At 28.0% G+C, this 22,470-nt stretch overlaps 2 protein-coding genes and 1 long non-coding RNA gene across 14 annotated transcripts in view; 2 read left to right on the top strand and 1 right to left on the bottom strand.

Moving 5' to 3' along the window:
- Positions 1-2,037: 2,037 nt before the first annotated feature.
- On the bottom strand, positions 2,038-18,824 carry LOC126863709 (palmitoyl-protein thioesterase 1). Of its 8 annotated transcripts, none has more exons than XM_050614138.1 (10): positions 18,156-18,664; positions 17,962-18,035; positions 15,790-15,828; positions 9,497-9,644; positions 8,368-8,477; positions 7,800-7,927; positions 6,758-6,916; positions 5,440-5,557; positions 2,633-2,791; positions 2,038-2,403 (listed from the first exon to the last, which is right to left on the bottom strand). In XM_050614138.1, the coding sequence occupies exons 4-10, from the start codon at positions 9,594-9,596 to the stop codon at positions 2,278-2,280; spliced, it is 900 nt and encodes a 299-aa protein (XP_050470095.1). In that variant the 5' UTR covers positions 9,597-9,644; positions 15,790-15,828; positions 17,962-18,035; positions 18,156-18,664; the 3' UTR covers positions 2,038-2,277. The 8 variants fall into 8 exon arrangements, with proteins under 8 accessions (XP_050470095.1, XP_050470091.1, XP_050470094.1 ...); XM_050614134.1 differs by having other exon boundaries at positions 18,243-18,664; XM_050614137.1 differs by having other exon boundaries at positions 15,794-15,828; positions 18,243-18,664.
- LOC126863715 (uncharacterized) lies at positions 10,892-15,826 on the top strand. The gene is made up of 2 exons (XR_007688960.1): positions 10,892-15,358; positions 15,631-15,826. It is a non-coding gene; the product is annotated as an uncharacterized LOC126863715 (long non-coding RNA).
- A 533-nt stretch (positions 18,825-19,357) lies between the features above and the next one.
- The window catches only part of LOC126863703 (DENN domain-containing protein Crag), a 44,930-nt gene continuing 41,817 nt past the window's right edge, over positions 19,358-22,470 (top strand). Inside the window, exons 1-3 of one of the 5 annotated variants that reach the window (XM_050614120.1) lie at positions 19,358-20,022; positions 20,098-20,241; positions 20,386-20,716. In XM_050614120.1, coding sequence (XP_050470077.1) covers positions 20,206-20,241; positions 20,386-20,716 — 367 coding nt within the window. In that variant the 5' untranslated portion in view covers positions 19,358-20,022; positions 20,098-20,205. Of the gene's footprint in view, positions 20,023-20,097; positions 20,242-20,385; positions 20,717-22,470 lie in introns of those variants that run through there. The other 4 variants (XM_050614117.1, XM_050614116.1, XM_050614118.1 and 1 more) reach the window with 4 other exon arrangements.

Here is a 22,470-nt window from a genome sequence, read left to right as displayed (position 1 = left end):
GTGCGTCGGAGAACGTTGTGATAGAGTTATCATAAATGTATAATAAACAAGGAATATACTTTGTTTCTGGACAAGTGGTGCTCTTCGCCCAATCTCTTTTTAAAACTACACCAGAAAAAGACAAACGTAATCGGAACAGTACGTAAGAATAGAAAAATATGTCAAAAGACATTCAAAAGCGTATTTTGAAGGAAGGAGAATGTGTATGGAAGTGTTGCGATAATTTGATAGCTCTGAGATGGAAGGACAAACGCGACGTGTATATGATATCAACGAAACATGGAAGTGTAGAGATGGTTGAGCAAAGAATTACGAAAAGTAATGAAGCCTAAATGTATCCTGGAATATAACAAGGGTATGGGTGCAATTGATCATCAAGATCAGATGTTATCCTGCTTCCCAATCATGAGAAAAGTCATCAAAGGATACCGAAAACTTTTCTATTACATGTCAGATATAACTCTGTTCAATGCCTATATTATGCATAAAACAATGCACAGTCGAAAAAGGGAGATTTATGTCGATTACCGAATAAATATAGCAGAGACAATTTTGCAAAATATCGAAATAAATATACATTAATTGAACCTCTTCGACTCTAAGCACAATATTGGGCTCATTTCCCAAAAAATATCGATCCGACGCCTCGAAAGAAGCATCCAATAAGGATGTGTAAAGTTTATTATAAACATAAAACACGAAGCGAAACGAAGTGGGAATACGCGAAATGTAAAATAGCTTTACATCTGCCAAAGTGTTTTAGGAAGTATCATACCATGGAGGTTTTTTACAGTTGTAAGTATTTTCTTATTAGATATTGCTTCAAGGTAAACATTTCTTATATTTTTTTGTCTATAGTATGCTATTTATTTTCAGGCGTAGTATTATTACATTCCTTAGGACAAAATCACATTTGAAGGCGCTTGAATTTCTATCGAAGTATTGTTTATTCATGAAATATAATTTTGAAACTGTCATCTATTGCAAAATATAATATATTTATAATACCTATAAAACGAAGAAAGATTAGAGTTTACTTCCACAACAGCAGTATCGCATAAGACTGACTATACCATAGGTATTCACGTTTCGGCTCGTATTGTGACTGTTCTCGAGCATCAATCTGGTTTGTTTACCATACTTTACGCCTACCGCTTGGGCCCGAGTTTCGTCGTGCTAAATGGCACGAGAAGGGGTTAAACTTTAAATTGACCGCTAGCGCAAGGAACGTAGAAATTACAAGAATGTTTACTTAGTGCGATCGTGCGCATAAACTTATATTTATAGTATGTTCGGCTTTAGACAGCAAGGGGATAACTGTGATCCTTGAATCGGGAGGACTAAAGGAGACGCTTTGGATTTCGGATTTGTAGTCATTGAAAATGGCACGGTGGCTCGTCTCTATTTATGAGAGAGCAAGTCATTATGTTGGTCATGCAACATAATATTGAAAATTCATTGGATAACGACTATCTAAATTGAGTGTCACATCTTTCAACAGTCAACACCGAAATTACTGCAAAACGGTTTGACATATCTTCATTTGTTTTTTATAAACTTTATCAGAAGCCTATATCCAAACAAATCATCATGGAACATGGAACATTATACAGTGCGGTAACGTGTGCAAATTGCTAAAATTTAGTATAGAAGTTTATCTATTAACGAACCAACATTGTATATTGATATGACACCGTTAGACCTTTTTCATAGGAACTTTTCCAAAATAGAGTCTACGTCGATAGTCCAGACACGATTGACGAGTTGAAAAGCAATATTATAGTCGCCATTGACGAAATCCAATCCTAGTTATATGAGAATTTAAGTTAAGGATAATTGAGTCAAATGCGTCGAGCTCGTGAAAAAAAACTGAGAGAAATCCTAAATGATAGATATTGTGTTCCATATTATTGTAACGGAGTATCTATCTATGAATCTGATGTTAAAATAAAGAAATCAGACAAACCTCAAATAATTTGTATTTCATTTCAATTTAAAGATGTGACACTCAATTTAGATAACTCCATATTTCAGAAATATAATAGATACAAAAATTTATTGATGAATAGGTATAGTTTTTACAAAAAGTATACATATTTGAATTATTGCGATAGCATTCAATTACAGGAGAAGAATGTGCATTAGTGAAGGGAATACGTAGATACAATAATGATATATGTATTAAGCAAAGATAGTGAAATGTGCATATGTATACACATATATAACATTTGTTTTAAAAAGGTTAATTCTTTATACATTATTTAATGTTATTAATCCTTATAACAAATATTTTTTTATTATATTATCTACAAACCAGTCTTCCGTAAATTGCAAGTGGTTCCCATGTACATTAAGAAAATGAATTCTCCCAGAATCGTGTAACATTTTCAAACCTAAACGATCCTGAAATGTACAAATTTATTTTCTGATTGAAATTATTCGTTGCAGTTGTATTTTTTCAAATGCAATTGTAATTTCAATTAATTTTGCCAAGTATTCGTTATAACTGAACCTATAACGTTTATTTTTAATCATTATAACTAAACAAAGATGCTTATAACCAGACAAAAGCTAAAAAACGACGTTTGTGTTTTCAATAATCCTTTAATGATACCTATATAAAATTCTATACCTCACGATATAAATCAGATTGTTCCAATGTTTGAATTAACGATCCCTGTCCTGGTTTGTAAAATCCAAACATTTCCGTTTCTATAGGCTTGACAATGGTATCATTAGTAAATTTAACTAGTACCATGGTACGTAATCTCTGAAGATTCTCTTTGTACGTCTGGAAAGAAATTTCAATATTATTTAAAGATAAAGTAAGAACGTAATCGACAACAATTATTATAGGGTATTCGTACACCCTTAGTTCTACTTGACTTCTTAGCGAAGGAATTCACAACTCTAAAGAGACGATTTACTCGCACTCTCTTTTCTCTCTCCTTGTCTCTTTGAGTTTTTGCCATACTTTAGTTTTCATTTTGGGAAACAAAGAATTTCGATATGCCAACTTGTAACAGAAAATTAAACTACTAAAGATAGGTCGAGTAATGCTCGTCCATATGATCATCAATGTTTAAATTTTAAATGGGCGCGTAGTGAAAAGCTAGTGTTTTTAAATTTGTCTCAATACTTTTAAATTGATCGGTATAATAAGATTCATATAATTATTTAAGTAGCTATAAAAATTTACACAATGGTATTTCCTTATAGAGAAAGTAGAAGTAACATATATTCCCCCGTGTATAGTTTTATGTAAAAATGACACTGTCCGCTTTTACTACTTTCCTCTGGAAAATAAAAATTTATAATGAAACTAAAAATAAATTAAATCAATTGGAAATTATTGACCGCCTCAGTGCTTAGATGGAAGTTCTAAAAACGGGCAAGAGTATATTATCATCGTCTATGAAAGTATGCTCATTACACTTTACAAAAGAAGATTTTATCCATGAAGTAAGTAGATAACTTTTTTTAATATCTATATTACATTTACAACTGGCTCTGTTAAGCCAGATAAATAACCAATAAAGAAGTAGAAAAATAAGTATGTAACCATAAATGAAGTTGGACATAAAATTGATGATTTTTAAAAAGATGTGTAGAAAATTTATCTAAATTTTCTCTTGTAGATAGTCGTAAGCGTCATTTAATTAAAGAAAACAGCGATTTTATCAATCTTTCAATTCAAAGTTCCGCAATTAATACATTAAATATAAGGTCTATTATTTACATTAACAGCTGTTCAAGCTGTTCTTTTCGAAAGAAATACTACTCAATAGAATAGCACTCAAAGAATTGTTTCAATTAAAACAAATCCTGAAATTGTGAAACGCTACTGAATATGTGTTTGAAATGTAAATAAATCAGATGATTTAAATAAATAACAAAGAGACCGAAGGACGTATTTCAGTATTGCGCCATCTTACCACCAGAGGACTGAAATCTATGTCACGCCTTCATTAGAATAAGTTCATGGGCCTACATATTACGTATAAAAATTAAGCGCAAATCTACGGAACAAAAACTCGTGTCAGTAAGAGGAAGAAGTGACACTGCGCACGCAATAATGGACGACCGCCGATTGATCATTGAATTTCGTTATCATATTGTTAGAAACATAAATGAAAACTTTTTACCGGTACACTCTTGTAAGACCGTACTTGCTACGTCTGTATAATATTAATGCAAAAATGCATAGTGAAAAAGGAAAGCTGTAACATTAAGAAAAAAGCATGATGAAGAATAATTGTACATATAACATTTTCTTCTACTGTGTTAATTCCAAACTTCCTTCATTTTTATACATATACTTTTTGACATCACAGAATTTTCTACTGTCAATAATTGATCTCTTATTACAAATAAAAGCAATAAAAAAATGTATCATATCTACCATTTATTTATTGATATACATAAATTGTTTTATATATTGATGTACATATATAGTTACTAAATTGCTATTCGTTCTTCTTATCTTTCTTTATGTAAAATAATAATTTTAATATTAAGTACGTTATGATGTATTCTAAGGATTCATGTTTTATTTTATAAAAATGATATTTACCAACCCATTTGAAATAAAGTGCTTCCATTTTAATTCCATGCCCATGAAACGAGTGCCTTTCATTCAAAAAATTTGGCGTAGTAGAAAAAATTGGCGTCCATGTCCGCCTTACATAGCTCCGAAAATAGAAATAAATGACCCTTTTGAAATTTTTAAAATTTTCCATACTTTCCTAAGTACAATGCAAATGCAATAACTGAAATAGAAAAAATACTTGGGCCTCAGTCAGATGGTAAACATTTCTTTCTTATCTATTCCACTCAAACTTCGAATTGCGTTTCGGTATTCTAAACTATAATTGAAGGATAAAGTTTTATAGTTATCATGTAGACCGAAGAATTATGTTCTGAATTAAAATTTGAAACAGAATAAAATATTCTATTAGTAGTAACCTTTTCTTAAATTAGTAGAAAAATGAAAGAAACATTGGCGTGTACAGATACATAAAGTCACATATGTATATGTATATAAGTACGTATAGTCAAATGCAATTTGAACTTCGGGGAAATGGATAAAAAAATGTCTAACACCTGACTTGAGATCCAAGTTTGTTTTCTATTGTAGTTATTTCACTTATATGTATAGAAAAAAAGCCAAAGGTTAAAATAATTACAAAAAACTGTTATTTATATCCATTTTCGGATGTGCTTATGGCGGACTTTGACGTCATTTTTCCAGCCGATATCAAATTTTCCGAGCGAATGGCACTCATTTTAGTTATTAGGAGATAGAGTAGCAGCTACTAACAACTAGAACATGCAATAGTTATCTTTTTGAAACTAATAACTCACTTAGGAAACTTTCCTTATTAGATAATTGTCATTTTTAATAGGATAAAGTGTTATGTAGACATATAGATATCTTACCTCATTAATATAACGCTCGTTATTGATGTCGGCCATAAACATACTTTTCTTTTTATATTCTTCTTCTTGGTATGGATCATGCCAATACGTTGCTTGAATAAATTTTCCTTGAACTGCTCTATAATGAAATAAAATAATTTTATAACATGAGTAACGAACTGAAATGAAAGTATTTATAAAAGAATATATACTTTATATTTTATATGTACTATGTAATAATTATACACATATAGGTATAAGTTATTGCTATTATATAAAAGTGTAAATTAATATAAATGTTAAAAGAACAATATTACAATCCCTTTCAAAAGGTATAAGTATAATGATTACAAAAGGTATTTTATACTTTGTACACTACTTATACTTGTTATTACTAATTAATGAGGTCTGATTATATCTAATAAATTTCCTATCACTTATAATACAAAAAATTGATACTATACAAATGAAATGTAAATCTTTATAAAAAAAAATGCTTTATTGGTAAAAGAGGTACGTATAAATACGGTAATTATTTAGAGAGCTAAGCTATCTTGGATTTCGATGATTTTTTAATATGTTATTAGGAACATGATTCTAAACAACTTTCATCTATAAGTGTAGTCGCTGTTCGGTCTTACTTTACGAAATATTTACAAAAATCTGTCAGTAACATTATAATGAATTCTACCTATAACTGTGATAGCGTATAGGAACGTAAAAGGAATCTTTCGTCGATCACTGATGACCTGCATCGCGTTGAACGTGTCAATGACTCAATACTCATAGCAACTTTTTCAGTCTTTATACTTTCCGAAATCTTTAGTACGTTGAATGCGTAGAAATAATTACTTCTAAATATCAACTCGGGATAGCTTCGTTCAACAACAAACCAAAATGACTGCAAAATGGTACGCTAAGGCCCATTATCCATGAAGCGTCGCATTGATGCTAACAGTACGTTCCCATGCTGTGATCATTATAAAGTAATGTGCAGCTCTCCATGAAACAGCAGCGAACCGTTTTTGTCATGACGATTGGAGTTAACATTGTCAGTAGTTAGTACAGAAGCACAGATACGTTGCAATAATAAACGATGCACTTATGCTTCTATGAAGCGACGCTTCATGGACAGTGAACTTAACAAATGCGGAAAACAAAAATTAAATATGTAACTTCTAAAATCAACGAGTTATGCATCAAAATGCTGAAATTGTTCATTTGCAACCTAATATTTGTTATGATTGTGCACAACTTTATGTGTCACCTATTTAAATTAACATAATGTAGGTATGTAAGACATTGTAAGAAAACAAAAGTAAAAATTAAAAATCAATACTGTAAATAGGCTCCATATTTGATTATGCGTGTTATATAGTTGCAAATCTTAGGTTTCAATGTTCCACAATTTGGCAATCCAAAAACGCCTTGATGTTGACCACCCAAGGAGATGAAATTCTTAACTGGGGGATTGGGGCATCTTTGAATTACCGCTCTCCTGTAATATATAAAGCATTAAATGATTGTTCCAATATCATCTTTGTACGTATCACATCTGTTATAAAATTGAATTTACTTTAGAAATACAAATATTTTTTTCAAGTTTCGTTAACCTGTTAAAAAATTTATTGAACTTGTTTTGTTTTAAGTCATATTGTCGTTAGCCCAAATACCACTATTGGGTGATTACGATAAATACAACCTCCAAATTATTTATGTATGGTATGTATTCATATAAGAGAATTAAGACTGTAATACCGACTAGGGTTAGTGTAGGTATACATATACACATATATACATATGTACGTATATATGTACTTATATATGTAAATCTGCTGGTGCATATATGCTCGTGTATGTACAATGTGCAGGGTATACTGAAAGTAAATGTCATGTCTGCCACAGCGTGAGTCTACGTCTTTGAACACCTCCAACATCTTAAAATTCAGCATGAAATTTTTTATTCTATCGCATAGTACTTGTAACGAAGAGCAACTTTGCAAAAAGAACTATAGGTCGCTATTCAATCGTCCCCTTGAAAAATAATATTAATGTTCCATTGTCCCTTGCACTGACATTATTTATATTATGTTTATATTTCGCAGTCAGATAGAAAATAAACGACATAATACGTATTATATTAATGCGTCATAATTGGTTTTCTCGAAAACGAAGCCTTGTATTAAAAACTGACATTCTACATTTTTGATACTTTTACACGATCACAATTATTCACCTTCGGCTTGTTGATTTTCAATACACCCTGTATATCATTTACTAGATATCTATCTGTGAAATACAATAATAAACTCCTTTTATAGATCGATCACACCTTCCATCAAATACCTAATTTTGTTAATTTTCTCATAAGTAATACTTACAGAAATTGAGCACCTTGAGAAAATCCAATAGCGTTATAACCGTTTTTAAGACGTTCATTTTTCGACAATTGTTGACAAACTTCTTGTATTTGCTCATTAATATTTCCAAAGTAACTATGTTCGACATCCTAAAATATTATAATAAAGTGTCAATAAACATTTAGCTTGCTGCCTAAAAAAACATCGGTTATTGGAACATCACTGACTAGTAGCTATTAATGAGCAAAACTGAAATAGGTAAACATACAGTAACTCGCATTAATATTCGAACACTTATAGAATTTTCAAACAGTATCTAACAGATTTATCTCATCCTTTTTTAGTTAGAAAAGGTATGTACATTAAATAAATAAAATATATGTTTCTATCAACTACAATAGTTGGTACACTACAAATCCTTTCAAACATGAGTTAAATGGTGTCGAGGAGGGCACAATTTGATGTTACTACAACTTTTCAATCATCTAGTTTAGATTATTCAAAATTCAAAAAATATGTATCTATTTATGTACAATAAACTTAAGATGCTATTATTATATAAGTAATTAAGAATTACAAAAATACCTACCTCTATTTCATTATTTCCCAATCGAATAGAATACACATAAATGTTAGGTATTCTATTCTCTATCAATTTTTTTATTCCTCCCAAACTAAACGAAAAGCAGCAACTGTCTCCTGAAATTATATTATCTTTTAACCATAATATCTAGTATCTATTGTATACAAACACGTGTTATTAGATTTATTACATGAAAAATTAAATATTAATGCTATTATAAAAAATGTTAATTACTGTGTGCTATCATCGTTTTGAAATAAAATAAAAGTAATATAAAAAATCAATAGTAACATTCATCTAATTTATGGTAGTTTAAGAGAAGTGATTTAGAATGTGAGACAGATAAAAAACTAGTACTTATATTTTCGAATTCTGTACGTCACGAAAACAGAACAATAATTTTTGGTTTTCTAAAATAAAATTACGTCAGTCAGTTTCCAGCAGTTAGTTGTATGTAGTCGGTCTGTCAACTTCGAAATTTTATATCTCGATAGTGAATGGTGCGAACGACACAAGTTTTTAATACATAGATAATAAGTCCTATTTTGAAAACGTCTCGAAGTCAGTTATAAAAATATGTAATAAAAGATGTAAGTTCCCGTTTGAAAATTTGAATATGATCTTCGCAGGACGTTTCAAGGTCATCGCAAAATCAAATATACAAGAATATAGTATGTCTCTCGCGATATCATACACTTTTTGTCTGAAGCATTCTTTCGTGCTATTCATATTTTTCGAGATATTTGAGTGTTCTCAGACAAATCGATCTGTACAGTAGAACTCCATTTATTCGAACTGACATGCATCACAATGCCCGATTTATCGAATACATATCTTCCTGTTATCTGAATTCAGGCCACATAACTCACTGCTTCTACGAATAATGATTTTTGCCTTATTATGGTATTTGCCTATTTACAAAATTCAGCATAGCGAAATTCAAACTTAGCTTAACAGATTTCATATATGGAAATTAACTCCGATTACACGAATAATATACAGCGAAGCTTGGAACTAGCGGGCACCTATTATCTGATTGATCCAGTTAGTCGACACGTCTTGCTTCTTAATTATGTCGAATAAATAGAGTTTTACTAATATAGGTACATCGTATAAAAAGGATGAAAAACATTACCCATTCCATGCCATAGAACAACTGGAGGAGAATCAATTTGCACGCCATCAAATTGATATATATACGAAAAAAAGAATAGTAATAGAATATATTTTCCCATTATTATGTAATTCCTTTTATACGAATGGATTGTATGAAACAATTATTCCTATAAAAGAAAGAAGTTATATAGTACTATAAAGAATTATCCTTGCATCACTATTCAAATCTACTGTTACAAATTAATTTGGATCTACAAAGAAAGTACTACACAGCTCTAATTTGACATTTCGCCTTAGACCTTCTCAAATTTCTGTTTCGATGTTCAAAACCTGTTTGTTCTCAATATATTCACTATATCTCTGTTTTCATTATATCTCTTTCATCAAGAGTATTGGTAAGCGAGAACGATATAGCAAGTTTATAAATTCGGTTAAAGTTTACAATTTTTGACGATCACAATAAATAATTAGAGATAAAATAAATAATTAGAGAATGAGAATTACGGTAAACTATATAGAGTTGTAGAGCTGTACTATGTCAACTGACAACTGACAACCTGTCCTTCCTTTGCGATACTGCAAAGAATTTTCCGAACTGATTAGCTAGGAAAGAATCGAAAAATCAAGTTTTTTTAACTAATTAAACGATTGAAACTATGCGTTTCGAAATTGTGTTAAAGTGAAAAGGTTAAAGCTTTTTTGTGCATTCATGCGTGCTATACGAAGCATTTTAAAACATTAATACTATTATGAAACTATTATAAAACTATTATGATTACATTGTTGAAGTTTCAAACAAATCTGAAAATATGTATAGAAGTTTCAAGATATGTATAGGAGTAACTACACACAAGTATATTATATTTCGCAGAGGTCACGAAATTATTTAAACGATCGATTATCTACCATATTAATATAAGAATAAACCTCAATATTTAACAATACCGCCTGTTATATCCCTAAAATTGCTATTTATACTGTACACTAATTTTTTATTAAATATACCTGCAATAAATATTCTGTAACTTCTACTAAAGTCGTCCAAAAAGTAATATCTATTTTGAAATAACAATAATACAATTGCATTTTAAAAAGCTTTCTCTATTTATATTTTCAATACAATCGCCGCTCCTATTTTAACACTTATCGTAACATGAGATGAGCTTTATACGTATATATACGTATTGTACGAAATTATATATGACGAAGGTATACGATATACATACACACACACACGCGCGCGCGCGCGCGCGCGCATAGACACACACACGCATAGACACACACACACAATATATATATATATATATATATATATATATATATATATATATATATATATATATATATATATATATATATATATATATATATATATATATATATATATATATATATATATATATATATTGTATACCTTCGTCATATACAATTTCAATACTTCCACTGCGAATTCACAGTTCGCATAACCATCGTTGTACACCGCGCCGTTCTTTTTCAGGCTGTGTCCGTTCCGTGTTCTTGCCGTGCCTCAGATTTTAAATGTAACGTTGAATTTACACTACTTCACTTTGAAGGGACACAAGTTTATACATCATCCACGCCGTGTCCGTTGGTCATTAATAGACACGACGTGTCCCGGATGCAATTGGTAGTTTGGTAATCTTCAATATTCTTTCTGTTTGCCTAACACAGCACGGATGGCCACAGCCATCTCAACGTGTTTCGTCCGTGCATAACGCTATCTTTTGTAGCGAAGAACACTTGATGCGAAGACTGCGTACCGCCTAATTATATACAGTATTCTTATACTGTGTCACGCTGAAGAGATTCGTAAAACTTCTGTCCGTGATCTATTAGTCGTTTGTAAAAATTAAATTCTCCTTTTTCTTTACGGTTCTTATAACGGATGTACGTTGAATTGGCCTTTTATTCTTTTGTCGCTTTACTTCTTCTTCCTCTTCTTCATCCAAAAGTTATTAGCTATTAGTAATAGCTATCATAGCTAACAATAAGTTTTCAATTGGAAAGAGGTACATCTCGGATGGTCCCCGATGTAAATATTAACGCATAAACATCAGGACACGGAACGAATGCAGAACGGATAAGGAACGGATACGGCTTGATCGTGTATAAATGGATTTTAAATTATCGTCTCCTGCGAAGTATTGTCCTCCCAAAAACTCTCAATTTTGTAGAAAAACAGTAACTGGCTCGTTTAATGCGTCCAACATTTTTAATGAAATCGCAGGCACTATGCCTTAAGTTCTCTCCGCAGTAATGAGAGGTTGGAATGCTTACAATCACATCCTCTACAATCACTGTCGTGCCAATTATTCATAATCCTATCGTTGTAAACTGTTCTTTTTTTAATTTCTTTTGCATGAACGTTTTCTGCATTCAAAAAGCGTAGCGGTGCGACAGTGCGGCCGCATTTCACTTTCGGTGGGATTTTCAATTCGTATCACTAGTTTTAACGTATGAAACAACGACAGTAATAATTACTTAAACATAAAATTTGCTATGATTAACATATGAATAAAGCTAGTTGATCTTTTAGCATATGCCATCTTTTTATATGGCTTCTATGTACATTACTACGTATTCTATGTGCATTTTCAAGCTAATTTTAAAGTGAATTAATATGATCATGATAGTCGTGTCACATTACGATGTTAATAAATTCTCGGAATGTTTGATATAACATACAATATTATTCTCAATATACAAACTCTTGCGAGTCAGTATATTTACACTTGTACACTAATGTACAGTGCTCACGAAAGTATTCGAACACTCTTAGAATCTTTGAATATACAGGGTAGTTGGTAACTGGTGGTACAAGCGGAAAGAGGGTGATTCTACGCGAAAAAAGAAGTCGAAAATATGGAATAAAAATTTTTTCTTTTTTTTCTTAATTTTTCCATCGAGACAACGATCTACAGTGAGATCCGTTATAACGTACCGCACGCGTACCGAGCGAAAATTCAAAGTCGATTTTCTCGAAAACAAAGCCTCAAACGAAAAATTTTTATTCTATATTTTCGGTTTGTTTTTTCGTGTAGAATCACCCCCCTTCCGCTTGTACCACCAGTTACCAACCACCCTGTATATATATTATACAAAACCACTGTGACATCGTGGCTGACATTTAAGAACACTTTTGTGAAATGTTGAGTATTTGCAATCGACACAAAACTATGGTTAGTTCTGCTGCTTTTAATTGTTTATACTGTTATAAAATGATTTAAAAATTAAAAAAAAGAATTGAATGATCTTTCTGTCAACCTAATATATATTATCAATGTTTCTTATAGCTCAGTCAAACATTTCGTCCAAAACCATAGTTTAATTTTCATGTTTTCATGTTTGAAACTTGTAAATGTAACAAATTTTTGAGCAGTTCCATCAACATCATTATAAAATTTCTTATTATGCGCATTTGCAAAAAAGCTGCAGTTCTGTATCGATATAAATATCATAAATATACATATTAATGTCTTAAAGCATCTTATAAATTCGCATAGGCTAACTAAAGATTAGTAAAAAAGATTGCTCTCTTTTACTAATTTAAAAAGTGATCATCGTAATTAGAAAGATCGATTATCGAAAAATGATCGCGAACGATCACGTCGTCCGGGGAAAAATATAGACAAAGGCAAGAAAGCGACAAATTTATACATAGTACATTTTTGTACTCCGTCAAAATATTTATTATATGTTTATATTACAGTTTATTACGTTACTATCAAAATATTATAATTCCTTAAATTAGAATTGGTTACTAATATATAATATAATCTCAAGGCACAAACAAAAGCCTGTTATAGGCTATGGTTAAGAAGATAAATATTCACTAATTGTAATAATGACATATGTAGCGAAATGAGATATATACCCATCGAACAGTTGCAGTTCGATAAAGAATAAAAAATTAAGAGTGTAATCGAACGTGTTTTTCATTGAATAATCGTGATTTCATAATAAATATTTTTATTTACATTGTATTATATCATTAAAATATACCTATTCGTTATATAGTAAAACGTGTACATATGTCCCTACCAACACAACTAATACGTCAAATAATAATGATATAATGACCAAGTCATAAAAGAGTTAAAATTGGAGAAAATAAATAAAAGCGTAGCTCAAAACTATATCATCTGATGAAACGACTGCATTTCCTCAACCACGATACTGCACGACTTCATTACTACCGAGTCGAAAATTAATACCGACAAGATATTCGATTGACATCACTCATAATCAGTTTAACACTGAAAACCGATCGGCTAGATTGACTGACCCATAGACTTATGGTCTACATATGCATCTATGTTTTTACGTATGCATACCTAACAATAAATCACCATACACTACCAAAGAACTAAATTACCAATCTGACTTGATTACAACTTTATAATCAACCCGCGAATTTAAAAAAGTGTAAGTAGAAAGAAAAATATTTTGTTCAAGTTTTTTTTAATATTTAACCGGTGGTCAAATAAACGATACCTTTTATTGTAGAAATGACTACGAATAAAATAAAAGATTAATTTAGAAGTACAATGGTTTATGAAATAAATCTTTCACCAGTTAAAAACAAGAAGGAATGAAATTCGTATATTTTTCAGTTGCGGAAAATAACAGCTTTTTACGAAGGTAATTTTTGTAAAAATCGACAACTTTAAAATGTTCCCTATTCTCATATAGCATAATGTGAACAAAATTAAACATCCAGAAAAAAGAAGTCCGATTGGATTAGATCGGAGTTCTACTTCGGATAGGTTTTGATTAAATCTAGCATCAAATGCAACATGAAATAGTGTCGAAAATTTATTATGAAGGCATTTTGCAAATGCATGAATTGTCAGAACTGAGATTTCGTATGTTTATGTTCAGAGTATCCTTTTTCACCTTTGGATAGGGAAGATAAAATATACGTGCAAGAATTACTCATAATCCTCATTACTTACAAAAGGTTCATTACATTGAAGATAATATTCGTAGAAATTTTATTTGTTCTATTTTCTACCTTATCGCAATTACTTAACATAAAAAATAATTACATATTATCTCGATTAATCACTTTATTGAACTAATAGATCTATTAAAAACATCATTCGTTTAACAATATCTAAAAACATACATTATGTGAATAACGGCGTTAAGAAACAAAAACACATTTAGCATTATTTGCAAAATAATGTTTTTATGTTTTGAATAACAATGTTTTCGAGCCCAATGATAATTTTAAATAAGGGGAAGTAATAATATTACAATTTCATTCAAAACACTATATATGTATTTCAATTTCTGAATACATAAAATAAAATAAATTTTTTTGTAGTACTAAGAAATATCTGCTTCTATCTGCAATCTATATTAAAGTTTTACTATATTATAGCTGATTATAGTAAAACTTTTTCATATAAAAAGATTTCATATAAATATTTTCTATGTTTTATTCTTCTTCGATCTAATATTATGAAGGTTTAAAAATTGATTATAATTTTTTATGCTTGCAAATTTAACCTACAATAGTAGAATCTTGTCTTAATAAATTAGTTTTAATTTCAAATTCATAAGCTATAATTAATAAAATATGATAAATTTTATAATGATAAGATAATTAATAAAATATTAAAGAAACAAATACAAATGATATAATAAAAATAAATTATTTTAAAAAAACACTAAGAAAACTTTTGTGTAAGTAATTTTATACTTTGATTTGTGTATGCTATTTGATGTATGCATGTAAATGTTAAAACTCACACGTATATATGTATATAATTACAGTTGAACTCCTTATATTAAAACTATTATTATCATTTTCTAATATTTATTGTATTTGTAGGTAAAGATTAGTATAAAAAAGGTATTATGACGTGATATAAAATTGTTAAATAGTTAAAAATATAGAACAAAATGTATATTATAAGTATTATACATACTTCAGATGTCACTACGCAATGAGCATTTTTAAATTAAAAATTTTAATTCTTATCTTTATAAGACAACGTTAAAAATGTGTGTCTTACATAGTTGTTTATAAAAAAAATTTCTTGTGGCTTAAAGCAACATTAATACTATATAATAATAATGAGCTTCTTTACCATTTACCAATGATTATTTATTGGTATTTTATAGGTTATGCATGGTTATCCGAAAATTTATGACACTATGAAAATTTGGCGTAATTGAATGAAATATATGTTAAACTATAGCAAGTAATTATACAATTAAACTGAATAATGGAACTTCTGCAATCAATATAAGTTATATATTCATTCATATGTATCTACTTACATACATGTATCCAACAAGCCGTTTCGGTTTCATGAAATACTGAAAGTTTATTATACTTACGTTTAGATTAACTTTAACTTGATATAGTATGCAGACAATACAAAGTGTAAATACTATACATATATACATATGTATATTATTGTATATACATATCTAAATAATAATATTAAGTCCTAATTACACGATCGTTAAAAAAATAGTGAAACGATGAATAAGGCAAAGATTGAAACTAACCAATGTAAACAGGCTACTTTCACTTTAAAATAATAAAAATTAGACAATTTTACAGATATCATTCTAGTTTTCCCTTGGTCACGAACGTTTCTGATAATCATTTCAGATAAAACATTTATATTCATAACTACTGTTATTAATGTAAGAATACTACATTTACTTTCATTGTAAGATATATGTCATAAATATTAATTTAATACAATTTTTTACTATTTATATATTGGACTAACGTTGATTTAATGTAGTTTTTATCACTTACATAACATTGATACTACAATAAAATTTGTTTAATATAATGGGGAACATTTTAACATCTTACTTTTACTAGATTGATTTTCATAATTTCAAAAAATATATTGTATGGTTTTACAGTAATAAACATAAAAAACCATTTTATACAAAATGATATATACTGTATATGTACTCTCAACTATGATTTTTAGAAATAACCTTTCTACTAAATAAATTATATTTGCTATTTATTTGCTATATTCTGATAAAGTTATTAATTGGATATATTAATAAAATTATATAGAAATACTCCCAAGATATTGAAAAGAACTTAAGAACCCTTTAAATTTTATAACATAAGAGAATATAAGAAAAAAATATGGTTATAATTGATGATAATATATTTGTAATGTAAATTTAATTTTAGAGAATCAATAAATTTCAAATTTAATGGTTTTTATCACAAAGTGCCTTCGTGTACTATATTGATAAATTTCTTTCAACAGAATGTATTTACGTATATGAAAAAATCATAAAACGTTAATCTTCAGAAATTATATGTATTAGAATATAATCAAACTTTTGTCTGAAATACATTTTTGAAAAGCAATAGAAACTTATAACATTTCATGATAATAATACATTATTTAAACTATATGAATTTATCTGCTAGACTGAAGTTATTAGTCATTATATTATTATTGAATATAACATAAATTGGTCACTTCTGTGATTTTTGTAGTTTATAATTTCAAATTCTTTTTTGATGGCTTTATATAGGTAGCTAAATTTTCATCCTATTATACATATACATGTATATTTTGGCAAAATAACCTTAAAAAGAAAAACTGATGATGAATCTAAAGGTATAAAAAATTATTACATACCAATGTCTTTTTTACTTCCATTATAGGTGCAACAATCTTTAGCCTAAGTTATTAATGATGGGAAACAATGAAAGGTTGCACAGAGCTATGTAATTTGATATATTTTAAGCAGTCCCAGACTTGCATTTTAATTTCCACATTCTGGTTGTGTCTCCCCAAAATTATGCATTCACTTTAGGTAGTGAAAAATCATATTCGTTATAATGTTTTGATTGTTCGATGGATGTAATTAATTCACCCAAACTATAAATAATTTCTTTTGTGTAAACAATTTCTAGAAACTCTTCTTTTGCAAGATGTAAACATTTCATTTAAAAATTGATGAACTGGTTAACTAGTGTAAAATGGAATACCATTATTGATTAATTCAATAATTTTTTATCTAAAATCTAATGCCAATGCATAATCTTAGAAGAAAGCTTGGCTTAATTAAATGTACAAATGAAAGTTCACGGCTGCTTAAATAGTCAGAAAGAAAGAAAGAAACGAAAATATGAGATATATAATGATGGATCTGGGATATCTATTTGCAAAAATGTACAATAGATGTTATTTTTCCTGCATTGGGTTTTTTGCAACAGTTGATATGCGATCCATGGTTCCTTCAAAATTTTGTATCCTTATGATAAAATCTGATGCAATAAAAAAATGTTGACATTGAATTTCATATCTTGTACATGTGTATATCTTCACCACTTCAAGTAATAAGCAAAAACAATACACATAAAATTGTATGATTATATCAAGATAGAAAAAATAATAAATTTTGAAAGTAAAAGCGAGAGCATACTAAGATATATATATTTATCCTAAAACGTACCGTTCCCGGATATTAGATTTCATTCCATTTTATTATTTTCATTCTTATCCTTAAAGTCTTTCATGTAAGAAATCCTGAAAAATGTTTTATGTATATATAATACATATATTGAGTAACACCTCTTAAATTATATATTAAGGGAGGCGGACACGAAAAGTAGAATAAACATTGGCTCTTTATATTTTATTACTAACATAATTGCACTATAACTATTTATCACAACACTATTCAAATACTTTATACGTAATTACTTAATTATTACAATAAATCTTATATATTACTTGATTTTAATTGATTATTATTCCGTTTTTCTATCAGAGATTTCTCTCTGACATTATAATCGTATTACCAACATCCAACTCCAACAACTAACGAATGAGTGTTGCCAATTTTTGCACAATTAACTAAAATACCAGATATTACCAACATTACCAATAACACCAATAATATCAGGGGATATAAGTATATGGCGTGATCGTATATATATATATATATATACGACTATATAACCATGGAATGCCGTAGACGTGGATTAATGGAGCATACACTGTAAGCTACACTAGGTTCTGACATAATAAATTGAATGCTTATTCAATATTTTGCAGAATATTAAAAATTATTAAAATATAAAACAAATGTATACTTACCCCCACAATTTTTAAATAAAGCTATTTTATTATTCCTTCTTTATTATTACTGGATATCTGTTATTCGTCTTACCTTATGCTCCTTTCCTTGGTTAACTTATGAAAGTACTTATTTTCTCTGGCTTTTTAAATACTTATGCTTTGGTTTCGGTGATATTACATACATGTTTGCGTGTGTGCGTGTATGTGTAGGTAGAGATATTTTACGTCTAAATATACATACACACATACATAAATAATTGTGTACACAAATTTTTATTAATTTTGTTATTTTATATCAAATGTGAGTATAGTTAATGATGAATGATAATATTTTGCTAGCTTTGTTTTTATTCATCACTGAAAAATATTAATGTTTAGTTTCAAAAAGAATACCAGATAATATTTACATATACATATTAGAAAATTATTATAAAAAGAATAATTTCTAACAAATTAAATACAATTAAATCTAAATGAATACACATTCTGTATTATCTGTACCAGTTGTATTTATTATACGTGCATTAAGTATATACGTATATTATCTATTATAATAATATTCTTTCATTTAATATCTATCTATCTATATATATATATATGTATACATATATATACATATATATATACTCATACTTTTGTTATTTACATCGTATATTTAAAACTCTTGAGAATTATTATAAGTATAAAAAATAGCAACATGTACATATATATATATATGTATATATCAGTATATATATTATTTCAAAGAAAAATAATAATAGATTACATTTACTTATGCTAATATATAAAGATATGCATAGTTTAAAAAATTGATACTTATGAAATTTTTAAATATCTTCTCTTTTATAATTTTCAATTGAATAATTCGTTGATGCGTATTTAAAAACAACAAAGTGAAAACATAATATAGAAAAATTTTAGTTCTTAATACAAAATTTGCGTCACATTTCAATAACGTCACTCGTGATTAGAGTAAACGCGTATAAGATATGTAGTTGGTATGACACATAGCCTAGAAATATTTAACTTTCAAAACGACTTGTGCAGAACGTTTTGTTGTGATTATTATGTAAAATATTTGTGAAAACCTACAAACACTACAACTAGTACTATTTTAATTTTTGTGATTTAATATTTACTGTCTGAATTTTCCCATCAACTTTAGAAAAACATGATCATTTATTTCATAACTTTTTGCATTTACACGAAAACTCATGTACAATTTAAATCAGCATGTGTGTAATTCTGGATTTCCAGAAAATACGTTTTTAGCAGGATAATTGTGAAAATTGTAAATATACGAACAAATATATACTTATTTTCCTCAAAATTTAAGTTTAATGTTTGTATTAAGTGATAACCTTGGGAAGTTTGAGACAAAGATATAGTTGAAAAAAAACTGAATGATTGGAATAAATATACTCTACAGGAGGTAACTTCGTAAAGTGTATTTTATTAATATAATTATTAGTGTGTTTAAGTAACGATTAATTCTATGCATTTATAGGATGTTTCTGAAGAATAATGATTATTGGTCAAATGCAATTGTTTTTACTAATCATCAATAAGAGCAATATTTAAGATACATGAGGAAAGATAAAAAAGGATTTTTTCAATGCCATGTGAAGATCAGTTTCGTTATTTAAAGTTGGTAAATTTATTTTGAATTACTATAAAATTATTTATTATACTGTGCCATGTATTATATATTACAGTGCATTATAATATATTTATTAAACTATGTCATACGTAATATATAACGTAGTATGTTATACTATTAAATTTCAATAATTAGATAATCATGGACGAAAGGAGGGTAGCAGACTACTTTGTTATTGCTGGTTTACCAGGGCAAGACAATGATTTTGATAACGATAATGAAAATGACCAGTTAGAAGATTGGTATCAAGAAGGAACACATGTAAAAGACACAAATATGAAACCTCCTATTACTGATCTTGCTATTATATTTCCGGCATTGGGTGAAAAATGTCCAGAAGGGTATGTTTTGTTAGAACATACTGTTTCAGGGTTACCTGCAGACTTAAATCATGGAAGTTTAAGAACAAATGAATGTTACTTATGCTATCGACGAGGGCGTGATAAACCACCATTAGTTGATATAGGTAAGATAAAAATTTTAAAATATCTAAGCTATTGAGAACCTTTATTAAGTGTCTTTTATAATAACAGGTATATTGCGTTTTATAATTAGGCAGTAAATAAAAATAAAAGTTTTGTTAATGAATGAAATAGAAAATTTGTATTAGTTTTTTAATTTTCTTACTGTATTTAAAAAATTAGAGTGATAAAATTTTATTGCTTGATTTTCATTAGACAGTATCGAAATATATAATCAATAATCTTCTTTATCTTATTAAATTTGAACATATATAATATTATACTTAGGTACGTTACCAGGCTCACTATAACTTGTTAGTCTTACATTTTCATCTTGTTCAATGTGAAATAAAAGATAATTGTGTTCAGTTTTTAATCATTAGTATTTGAATTTTTCTTCATACTTATAAATTGTGTTGCATTCTGTTTATATTATACTCTTTTGCTGTATATTTTATGTTACCTGCCTATATAACATATTTTATAACTACAAATTTTATTAATTGTTCATATATCATTATATCTTGTAATCTTTATATTTAAAATATATCGTAATTTAAAAAACATTTACTGCAATATGTGAAAACGCTAGTTAATTATATCAATTTAATTTATGTTGCCAAAATAATATAACAAAATTCTTAGAAAAAAGAATATGCAGTATTTGCAACTTATATATGGGACAAATCATTAAACAAATTTTCACAAAAGGTGAAGATATTATAATGTATTAAAATATATTCTGTTTTGAAGATATGTTTCTTAATTAAGTATATCTTTTACATTTTTCATAATATTGTTTTAATTTCTTATTGAAGTTAATAGAAATTTTGTTAACTTACACGTTTTTTGAGAACAGATATTGAAAACATTAGTAGTTTGTACAAAAGTTTTACATATTATTTGAAATTAAATTTTAAATTTTGATAAAGTGTATGTGTTTGTGGAATATAATGAGCTTGAAATAACTTTATAGAACGCAATAAGATACAATCATTAAGTCAGGTATCATAGTTCTATGACTTTTCAATCTTTAGATTCTACTTGTAAAATTATGTGAGACAGAAAGCTTATTTTACTGATGTTGAAACCAAGGATACTTATAATATACTTACGTAATAAATAAGTTTGAAATTCTCTTGAAGATATATCCATTTTTTGTAACCAATGAAAGTATATGATAACTCTCTAAAAACAAGTAATTTTTAGATTTTCGTCAAATACTTTGGGAAAAGTATGTTAATATAAAATAATGTAGGAAAGTAAAACATTGGATTGGAAATTCTTATTAATATATTTCTTGTATTAATATTCAAATAGGAGACATCAATGTGATTTGTTTATTATAGATATTCAGTACATATTATATATATATATATATATATATATATGCCTTATTGTACTTTTATCAGTTTGTAAATTATATATTACACATAAAAATTATACACATTTGTTTTTATAATTTTAAATTTGTTATTTATGTGATTATTTATCTTTGAAAATGATAAGAAAACTGTAAAAGTTATTATTTGGACTATTATAGTAATATTATATTAATATTTCGAAAATTTGCATTTTTTAAAATTGAAAAAAAGTTAACGAACTGAAATAAAATTTTAATATCAGTGATATTATTATATTAGCTATTATATTGTTAAAACTTTGTTTTAGTTGTTGTTAAAATAAGTTTTTTTAATAATTGGGCTTTTTAACATTTTTGCATTTTAGATTTTAATTTTGAAAGTGTAGCAATTCAATA

This window comes from Bombus huntii, chromosome 3 (genome assembly GCF_024542735.1).
Source record: "Bombus huntii isolate Logan2020A chromosome 3, iyBomHunt1.1, whole genome shotgun sequence".
NCBI lineage: Eukaryota > Metazoa > Arthropoda > Insecta > Hymenoptera > Apidae > Bombus > Bombus huntii.
Note: the sequence above shows the minus strand (reverse complement) of the source record. Positions and strands in the feature narration are given on the sequence as shown.

Excerpts from the sequence above, each read along its gene's own strand:
- LOC126863709 (XM_050614141.1), bottom strand. The coding sequence starts at position 9,596 with ATGGGAAAATATATTCTATTACTATTCTTTTTTTCGTATATATATCAA. Across the intron at positions 7,928-8,367 it reads TGGGAAATAATGAAATAGAG|GATGTCGAACATAGTTACTT; the intron begins GTAGGTATTTTT and ends ATAATATTTTAG. Across the intron at positions 2,792-5,439 it reads ACGAGCGTTATATTAATGAG|ACGTACAAAGAGAATCTTCA; the intron begins GTAAGATATCTA and ends ATTTCTTTCCAG.